Genomic DNA, 10461 nt, shown 5'->3' with positions numbered 1-10461 from the left:
CCAGTGCGGTGCTGCAAATACATATGTGTATCCTACGTGATTATTTTGTGTAAGCTATGTTCAACACTGGTTTAACATTGCAAATCTGAATCAAATAGTTTCTGGCTGTTGCTTACCCAGAAAATATGAAACATGTGCAGTCTCTAACCCTAATTAGTTTACCCTCCAATATGAGTATAAGTTAAATAAAGCTTATGAATATGAGTAGCCCAACTAGGCAACATCCAATGATTTCATATCAACAGAAACAAACTGGTCCAGTTTGTGTACCTCCACTGTTCTTTCAGAACTCCCCCATTCTTTCAATATCGCTACGTTACTGTCTCACGCAGCAGTGCTATCGAGCTAGCTAGGCTATTAGCTTGTCTTCCGATATTGTAGCTGAGACGCACCGGCTCCAACAACATTACGGTGCTGTACTGAGTCATAACTATCTCCCTAAATTTAAGACAAAGAGCTGTATCTAATTGAAGGAACTAAAATATAGATCTTCAATAAACTAATTGAAGATGATTAAGCTCTTTTCTCTGAAGCAGCAGAAGAAAGACGAGGAATCTGCTGGAGGAAACAGAACAGGAGCCGGGGGTAAAAAAGCAAGCGCGGCCCAGCTTCGAATACAGAAAGGTAGGCTAACTGGCTTCTTTAAAATCAGATGGTTTATTTTTAAACAATGAACATATTTGTTTAATTAACTTGTCTGTCCACATTGTTAATAAACAAAGACACAACAAAAACGGGTGTGTATTGCCATAGGAGGCTGAGCTAGCTAGTTGGCTAACTAGCTAGCTAGCCATCTGGCTCACATTAGCTAGCTATTATGAAAACAAAACTCAAACGTCGCAGCCAGAAGATGGTGAAGCCAGGGAGTCAACTCATATTTACAGCACTTCTTGTTAGTTAGCACCCTTGTACGTTAGTTAATGTGCAATGCTAGTTAACTAGTGACTTAGCTAACTTACTGTATATTTGGTAATTTGTTCAGTAGCTAGCTAAGTTATCAATGTTTCAATTTAGATGTGCCACTAAGCAGTTCGTGCAAAAGAGAAAACACAAGCTACCAGTACCTACACCCATTAAGCAGATGAAGTTAGTTAGCTTGCTACTTCTGTCTGATGCTAACTAGCTCAAAAACGTGGGTTATTATTATTTTTAATTATTCAACCAAATATCACAAATGTGTCTTACACTATTGAGGATATCACTATTGATGTTATTGAGTAACGTAAAAGTAACCTTGCTTTTCATTGTCAGCAACTTATACAATTCTAGTTAGCTGTACTGACTTGAAGTAACAATCACTAGCCAGGATGTTTGCCTCACTTACTTACCTAGGTTGCAAACATAGTTTCTGGCGAGTGTGTTGGAGTACACTGTTTGTCACAAAGTAACTGTCTACAACATGTATATAGGCTAGTTAATGTTATCAATACAAAGATACATGTGAGACATTGAAACTTTTCATACCTTTCATGACAGAACACATGACACTTGGAACAGTTAAAGACTGACTGGGAGTTGGATGGCAGGAAATATGAATATTGTTTTATAACCTCAGCCTTATAAAGTAGTTACAGAATTGTTAAGCCAGGTCTTTAGCTAATAATATTGATTCAAAAGTGAACTTGACATTTCCAGCTATCCAGAATGAGGAAATGCTGTGGTTGGATATATGTGAAAAGACATGCACCATGTTTTGAAAAGCCCCACACAACCACGTAAACAAATGTTTTCCCAGATACTTGGATAATGGAATTCAAACCACCACTGTGATGAGTGTGGTGGTTTTGTTCCAATGGCTCAGTTTTTTGGTGCATGATCCTTCTAACACCATGAACCTCATATAATATATCCAGTTGGCCTTTAATTCAAGCTGCTGTATAGACTCAAGCCCATGATTTTGAAAGACTAAGCTAATCTCGATTTCATAGTGGATGAAGGCCACCTAAAACCAACGGGACCTATATACTGTGACCAAAATACTTAAAGAATGTTGTTTAATTATTAGGCTAGAGGACCACAACATAGTCAGGAATGGGTTTTCCTCATTTTTAAGTGAACTGACTCTGTTCGCATATTAAACTCTGTAGAAAAAGATCAGGTGTGTTATTCAAAGCAGAATATAGGAAATACTGCAGGATGACGATTACAGTTTGGAAGACCTCAGTGAGAGGGAAAATACCAGCACTTCAGAAGGAATCATTGGACTGTGTTCATTGGACTGCGTTGCTCAGGTGCCTTCTTCAATACCATTTACACGCCACTTTTTGTAAGTTTTTTAAAAAGCGGGGGAAAATAACACTTTAGTTTTCATATTTATGCCAGGCAGGTTTCATGCATGCCACTGAAAAGAAATTGATGCAAAAAGTATGTTATTCATTGAGACATATTCATTTTCTCCTTACTCTCTCGCAGACATCAATGAGCTGAACCTCCCAAAGACGTGCGAGATCGTCTTCCCCGACCAAGATGATCTGCTCAACTTCAAACTCATCATCTCACCAGACGAGGTCTTCACTCTTTCCTGAAACAAGCTGTAGCTACTAGCTACTTGTCAGAGAGAATCCTCCATATGTCATATGTGTTTATTAAACCTTTAACTATTGTACTCAAACTTGTACAGTTGCAACTAATGAATGGTTTGTAATGCTAACGTGGTGGCTTATCAACTAATATCCAAGGATAAATACTTTGTACACAATGTATTATTTAGCGTTGTACATTGACATTATCTCATGCCAACCCACCAAACAGGCTATGAACAGCATTCATAGAAACCCATATGTAAACACATTCTCAGGTTATTTTCTCTCTTTTTAGGGCTTTTACAAAGGGGGAAAGTTTGTCTTCAGCTTTAAGGTAAGGGGCTTAATGTGGGTGGACAGACATCGGGACGACATGAGTTACTACACCCTTGCTTTACTTTCACACTAAACTGTTGTTAATGGCATTACACCTGCTTGATAGCTGTTGTTTTGTGGTACTTTTAGGGTCACAATTTGGTATCAGACGTTTTTAATGTCAGTATCGACTGGTTAAAGGCCCAGTGCAGTCAGAAACGTGATTTTCCTGTGTTTTATATACACTCAGTGGTCAGTTTTAGGTACACCCACCTACTACTGGGTCAAACCCCCCTTTGCCTCCAGAATAGCCTGAATTCTTCGGGGTGTGTTGTTCAAGCGTTGCTCAGTTGGTATCAAGGGACCTAATGTGTGCCAGAAAAACAGTTCCCATACCATTACACCATTGACACCAGGCAGGATGAGGCCTTGGACTCATGCAGCTTATGCCAAATCCTGTCTCTACCATCAGTATGACGCAACAGGAACCAGGATTTGTCGGACCAAGTGATGTTTTTCCGCTCCTCAATTGTCCAGTGTTGGTGATCTCGTGCCCACTGGAGGCGCTTCTTGTTGTTTATAGCTGATAGGAGTGGAACCCGGTGTGGTCGTCTGCTGCAGTAGCCCATCCGTGACAAGGTCCGACAAGTTGTGCGTTCTGAGATGCCGTTCTGCACACCACTGTTGTACTGCGCCGTTTGTGGCCCGCATGTTAGCTTGCACGATTCTTGCCATTCTCCTTTGACCTCTCATCAACGAGCGGTTTTCACCCACAGGACTGCCGCTGACTGGATGTTTTTTGTTTGTCGCACCATTCTCGGTAAACCCTAGACACTGTCGTGGGTGAAAAGCCCAGGAGGCCAGACGTTTCTGAGACGCTCCTGGCACCTACGATCAAAGTCGCTTAGGTCACTCATTTTGCCCATTCTAACGTTCAATCAAACAGTAACAGAATGCCTCGATGCCTGTCTGCCTGCTTTATATAGCAAGCCACGGCCACGTGACTCACTGTCTGTAGGAGCTAACCATTTTCGTGAATGGGGTGGTGTACCTAATAAATTGATGACTGAGCGTATATTTCCACACTGAGGATGGAATAATACTGTGAAAATTATTATAATGCCCTTTGAGTGTAAGCTGTTTTGAAAAGACCACCTGAAATTTCGGCCTGTTTTAGTGGGATGGAGTTTTGACCTGGCTGGTGACATCACTAGGTGGACATTGGTTGATAGACTAATGAGAACGAGAGTTCCAAACCTTAATTCCAATAACAGTTATTTTTTTCGTTTTCCCCTCTCCACTCGGACCACTCCCAGACAGTCCTAGCAAAATTCTTGCTTGAGAAACTGCTCTTTGCTAAGAAGCTGTTTTGGGTTCTTGTTTACCGTTTTAACTGAAAACAATCACAGTAAGATTCTTATTTGTTACCCAGAAATGATTTGATATTGAGATAAAAATTGCTGCACTGGACCTTTAACAAAAGTTGTCCTGTTGCATGTTTTTAGATTCAAGTTGTTCTCTTTTTGGTTTTTCTGATTCTAAATGCCTTAAAGAGATTCTCCGGTACTTGTGTATACTTTTTAGACAGTAGTTCTGAAAGTAGCGCTCACGAGCCAAAAGTGGCCCCTGAAAATGGTGTACTAAATCACATACGCTGATACAAAACATTAAGAGCACCTTCCCAATATTGAGTTGCCCTCAGAACAGCCTCAATTTGTCGGGGCATGGACTCTACAAGGTATTGAATGCGTTTCTCAAGGATGCTGGCCGATGTTTACTCCAATGCTTCCCACAATTGTGTGACGTTGGCTGGATGTTCTTTGGGTGATGGACCATTCTTGATACACACAGGAAACTGTTGAGCGTGAAAAACCCAGCAGCGTTGCAGTTCTTGACACAAACCGGTGCGCTTGGCACCTACTACTATACCCCATTCAAAGGCACTTTACAGTGCCTTCAGAAACTAATAATAATATGCCATTTAGCAGACACTTTTATCCAAAGCGACTTACAGTCATGCGTGCATACATTATTTTTTTGTTTTTGTGTATGGGTGGTCCCGGGGATCGAACCCACTACCTTGGCGTTACAAGCGCCGTGCTCTACCAGCTGAGCTACAGAGGACCACAACTATTCACACCCCTTGACTTTTTCCTCAATTAGTTGTGTTACAGAATTTCAAATAGATTAAATTAATATATTTTTTGTCACTGGCCTACCCACAATACCCTGTAATGTCAAAGTTAAAAGCTGAAATGGCTTGAGTCAAGTATTCAACCCCTTTCTTATGGCAAGCCTAAATAAGTTCAGGAGTAAAACATAGCTTAACCAGTCACATAAGTTGCATGGACTGACTGTTTGCAATAATAGTGTTTAACATGCTTTTTGAATGACTACCTCATCTCTGTACCCCACACATACATACAATTATCTGTAAGGTCCCTCAGTCAAGCAGTGTATTTCAAACATAGATTCAACCTCAGACCAAGAAGGTTTTCCAATGCCTTGCAAAGAAGGGCACCTATTGGTAAATGGTAAAAAAAAGAAGAAGCTGACATTGAATATCCCTTTGAGCATGGTGAAGTTATTAATTACACTTTGGAGGGTGTATCAATACACCCACTCACTACACAGATGCAGGTGTCCTTGCTAACTCAGTTGCCGGAGAGGAAGGAAACCGCTCAGGGATTTCACGATGAGGCCAATGGTGACTTTAAAACAGTTACTGAGTTTAATGGCTGTGATTAGAAAATTGAGGATGGATCAACATTGTAGTTACTCCACAATACTAACGTAATTGACAGTGTAAAGAAGGAAGTCTGTACATAATAAAACAAATATTCCAAAACATGCATCCTGTTTGCAACAAGGCACTAAAGTCTAATTCACTTTTTGTCCTGAAAAGTGTTTTGTTTGGGGCACATTCAATACAACACATTACTGAGTACCACTCTTCATATTTTCAAGCATAGTGGTGGCTGCATCATGTTTTGGGTATGCTTGTAATCGTTAAGGACTGGGGAGTTTTTCAGGATAAAAAATAAACGGAATGGAGCTAAGCACAGGCAAAATCCTAGAAGAAAATCGGGTTCAGTCTGCTTTCCACCAGACACTGGGAGATGAATTCACCTTACAGCAGGACAGTAACCTAAAACACAAGGCCAAATCTACACTGGAGTTGCTTTACCAAGAAGACTGTGAATGTTCCTGGGTGGTCAAATTACAGTTTTGACTTAAATCTGTTTGAAAATCTTTGGCAAGACTTGAAAATGGTTGTCTAGCAATGATCAACAACCAATTTTGACAGCGCTAGAAGAATTTAGAAAATAATAATGGCCAAATATTGTACAATTCAGGTGTGCAAAGCTCTTAGACTTACCCCGAAAGACTCACAGCTGTAATCGCTTCCAAAGGTGATTCTAACATGTACTGACTCAGAGGTGTGAATACTTATGTAAATGACATATTTCTGTATTTCATTTTCAATACATTTGCTAAAAGTTCTAAAAACATGTTTTCACTTTGTCATTATGGGGTAGATGGATGAGGGGAAAAAATTATTTCATCTATTCTGAATTCAGGCTGTATCACAACAAAATGTGCAATAAGTCAGGGTATGAATACTTTCTGACGGCACTGTGTCTTCTGTCTTGCCCATTCAACCTCTGAATGGCACACAAACACAATCCATGTCTCAGTTGTTTCAAGGCTTAAAACCCCTTTAACCTGTCTCCTCTCCTTCATCTACACTGATTTGAAGTGGCTTTAACAAGTGACATCAATAATGGATCATAACTTTTACCTGGATTCACCTGGGCTGTCTATGTCATGGAAAAAGCAGGTGTCCTTAATGTTTTGTACACTCAGTGAAGATATGTGCACCACGTCATTGCTCTGTCTCTTGCTCGACTGTGTGTGCATCTTGTTAGCTCTCAAATGGCAAGGGCTGAAGCTCATTGGCTAGAACTCAAATTGCTAGGGGCTGGCTCACGTAGGGGAAAATATAGGGAAAATGGTACAATACAGCTTCCAGAAAAACTGTCGCTTTCAAACTAGGGATTTCGTGGCTAATTGAGGTAAGACAGTAATTCAGATCATAGATTATGCATGTATGAACTACACATTGACACATTCAGCCCAAAGCGGGAGGTTTACAAAATACTTAGTAGTCGCCAATGTTCCCGATAATTTCTTTAAGAATCTTGATGGTAAGCATGTTGTTAATAACTCAGTTTTTAGTCGAAAGAAAGTGAATGGATAAAGGTCCGAGAATATCTTCCTTTGACTTCTTGTGACTGCTCTGTTTTACAGGTAGGACAGGGCTACCCTCATGACCCCCCGAAGGTGAAGTGTGAGACAATGGTGTACCACCCAAACATTGACCTGGAGGGCAATGTCTGCCTAAATATCTTGAGGTACACAATCTGCACTGTGGCCACTTCGTTGTCTCGTTTGATAATTCAGAATGACTACAGAATTCTACATTTTTACTATTATACTGAGCAGTGTCTTTTAACATCTCTTTTTCTCTTACAGAGAGGACTGGAAGCCTGTGTTGACAGTTAACTCGATCATATATGGACTACAGTATCTATTTCTAGTGAGTACAGGGAATATTCTATTTCCAATTTTGCCTAGCCAAGTTTGATTACTCTTCCTTGTTCACCATGCTTAGAATCAGGAATGTAGCAGGATGTACAGTGCATTCGGAAAGTATTCAGATCCCTTGACTTTTTCCACATTTTGTTACGTTACAGCCTTATTCTAAAATTGATTAAATAATTTTTTTCTCATCAATCTACACACAATACCCCATAATGACAAAGCGAAAACAGGTTTTTAGAAATTGTAGCACATTTATTAAAAATACAAACATAAATAACTTCTTTACATAGGTATTCAGACACTTTGCTATGAGACTCAAAATTGAGCTCAGGTGCATCCTGTTTCCATTGATCATCCTTGAGATGTTTCTACAACATGATTGGAGTCCGCCTGTAGTAAATTCAGTTGATTGGACATGATTTGGAAAGGCACACACCTGTGCATGTCAGAGCAAAAACCAAGCCATCAGGTCGAAGGAATTGTCCGTAAAGCTCAGAGACAGGATTGTTGTCGAGGCACAGATCTGGGGAAGGGTACCAAAAACTTTCTGCAGCATTGAAGGTCCCCAAGAACACAGTGCCCTCCATCATTCTTAAATTGAAGACGTTTGGAACCACCAAGACACTTCCTAGAGCTGGCCACCCGGCCAAACTGAGCAATTGGGGGAGAAGGGCCTTGGTCAGGGAGGTGACAAAGAACCCGATGGTCACTAACAGAGCTCCAGAATTCCTCTGTGGAGATGGGAGAATCTTCCAGAAGGACAGCCATCTCTGTAGCACTTTACCAATCAGGCCTTTATGGTAGTGGCCAGACTTTATTTGTATTTTATTTCACCTTTATTTAACTAAGTTACTGACTGAAGCCAGACAGAAGCCACTCCTCAGTGAAAACGCACATGACAGCCCGCTTGGAGTTTGCCAAAAGGCACCTAAAGGCCTCTCAGAGCATGAGAAACAAGATTCTCTGGTCTGATGAAACCAAGATTGAACTATTTGGCCTGAATGCCAAGCGTCACGTCTGGAGGAAACCTGGCACCATCCCTATGGTGAAGCATGGTGGTGGCAGTATCATGCTGTGGGGATGTTTTTCAGCGGCAGGGACTGGGAGACCAGTCAGGATTGAGGGAAAGATGAACGGCGCAAAGTACAGAGATCCTTGATGAAAACCTGCTCCAGAGCGCTCAGGACCTCAAACTGGGGCGAAGGTTCACCTTCCAACAGGACAACGACCCTAAGCACACAACCAAGACTACGCAGGAGTGGGTTCAGGACAAGTCTCTGAATGTCCTTGAGTGGCCCAGCCAGAGCCCGGACTTGAACCCGATCGAACATCTCTGGAGAGACCTGAAAATAGCTGTGCAGCAACGCTCCCCATCCAACCTGACAGAGCTTGAGGGGATCTGCAGAGAAGAATGGGAGAAACTCCCCAAATACAGGCTTGTAGTATCATACCCAAGAAGACTCGAGGTAATCGCTGCCAAAGGTGCTTCAACAAAGTACTGAGTAAAGGGTCTGAATACTTACGTAAATGTGATATTTCAGTTTTTTTTAAGTTTTTTTATTAGCAAACATTTCTAAACTGTTTTTGCTTTGTCATTATGGGGTATTGTGTGTAGATTGATGGGGGGAGGCTGTAACGTAAATGTGGAAAAAGTCAAGGGGTCTGAATACTTTCGGAAGGCACTGTGGCTATGACATTCAGATTCTGAAAGATTGATCAACTGGTTGGAGCAGGTAGGAACACCTGGCAAATAACCACGCCCTTCTCCTCCTCCTACTCAGGAGCCAAATCCAGAGGACCCCTTGAACAAAGAGGCGGCGGAGGTCCTGCAGACGAACCGACGGCTCTTTGAGCAGAATGTCCAGCGGTCGCTGCGGGGGGGCTATGTGGGCGCCACGTATTTTGAGCGATGTCTCAAATAGCTCCTCGCCCATTTTGCTTTTCTTTTTCCCCCCCAAGACGCATTACCGTTTACACACGCTGAGACACTGACTGACACACAGACTTGAGCGGTCGGGGAGGGAGGGGGTCGATGGGGCCGGGAGTGGGAAGTATGGGGGGGGGGTTCACTCGGGGGAAGGGAGGGGATCCGAAGGTAAAGATGACAGGTTTAGATGGTCAGTGAATGTCGCTCAGATAATCGGTATATTCCACTTTGCTGATGCCCACAGTTGTTATTTTGCGGAGATAGACATGCCAACTGATCCTCCCGCTCGCGGACAAGGACAAAAACACACAGACGAGATACGCACTTAGACACCTCTTACTCCCTTTTACAAAAGGATCGCGTTGTATGTTTTGAACGCTATGCGAGCGCCTCTCGATTACGAGAGCTCTGAACCTGACGGATCGCACCCATGCTTGGTGGCAAAACGTATTATATACACACACACGCCTCAACAACATGCCTACTGACACGCAAGGCATATGCTATCACATGCACACACGTGTTTCAGACAGGTACACATGCCAACCCAGATGTATAATACAGACAATAGACACACACTGGCAAGAGGACTGACAGACAGGACTACCGGACGGACGCAGACATAGATTGACAGGATCAGTAATGCAGGCAGGGCTGTTGTGGGATTGGGATATCTTTTTTGTTTTGTTATGGTTTTCTGGGTGGGGTGGCCGTTAGATTTCATTGGGTAGGGAGGGGGGTGGGGGCTTACAATGTTACAATTCTATTGTGTATATTGAAATCCCAGCTGTTCACAATGACTGCAATATGAATTATGTTAAATAAAATATGAACTTGAATGATTATAATTATTGTAATGTCAATACAAACGACATGTCAATGGGGCGTTATTGAATTAAAGGTTTTATTTTGTATCCAAACTCTAACCTGGGTTAAGGGCTTGAAACATGATTAATAGAGAATGGTTGTTGTTCAGAAATGTTGAGGCCATAATGGGTTATTCCCATAAAACAGTGATACTGTTCACTCACAGGCCCATTTAACCAGTTAAGGCCCTGTTAATGATTTGGTTATGTAATCATCTCAGGGCTG

The 10461-nt window shown here is 41.9% G+C and overlaps 1 protein-coding gene across 2 annotated transcripts; it reads left to right on the top strand.

Annotated features, from left to right (window-relative positions):
* Window positions 1-297: 297 nt before the first annotated feature.
* On the top strand, window positions 298-10208 carry LOC121569483 (NEDD8-conjugating enzyme Ubc12). 2 transcript variants are annotated; one of them, XM_041880467.2, is made up of 6 exons: window positions 299-624; window positions 2413-2507; window positions 2818-2856; window positions 7149-7252; window positions 7374-7437; window positions 9224-10208. In XM_041880467.2, exons 1-6 carry the CDS (start codon window positions 510-512, stop codon window positions 9362-9364), a joined length of 558 nt encoding a protein of 185 aa, XP_041736401.1. In that variant the 5' UTR covers window positions 299-509; the 3' UTR covers window positions 9365-10208. The 2 variants fall into 2 exon arrangements, with proteins under 2 accessions (XP_041736402.1, XP_041736401.1); XM_041880468.2 differs by lacking the exon at window positions 2818-2856 and having other exon boundaries at window positions 298-624.
* Window positions 10209-10461: the final 253 nt, after the last annotated feature.

This window comes from Coregonus clupeaformis, chromosome 35 (assembly GCF_020615455.1).
Source record: "Coregonus clupeaformis isolate EN_2021a chromosome 35, ASM2061545v1, whole genome shotgun sequence".
Lineage (NCBI taxonomy): Eukaryota > Metazoa > Chordata > Actinopteri > Salmoniformes > Salmonidae > Coregonus > Coregonus clupeaformis.
The sequence above is the reverse complement of the archived record's forward strand: the minus strand, read 5'-3'. Positions and strand labels throughout refer to the sequence as shown.

What these genes read in the sequence shown, in the direction of transcription:
- LOC121569483 (XM_041880467.2), top strand. Translation starts at nt 510, where the DNA reads ATGATTAAGCTCTTTTCTCTGAAGCAGCAGAAGAAAGACGAGGAATCT. An exon ending in TCATCATCTCACCAGACGAG is followed by an intron (nt 2,508 to 2,817) that starts GTCTTCACTCTT and finishes CTCTCTTTTTAG; the next exon opens with GGCTTTTACAAAGGGGGAAA. An exon ending in GTCTGCCTAAATATCTTGAG is followed by an intron (nt 7,253 to 7,373) that starts GTACACAATCTG and finishes TTTCTCTTACAG; the next exon opens with AGAGGACTGGAAGCCTGTGT.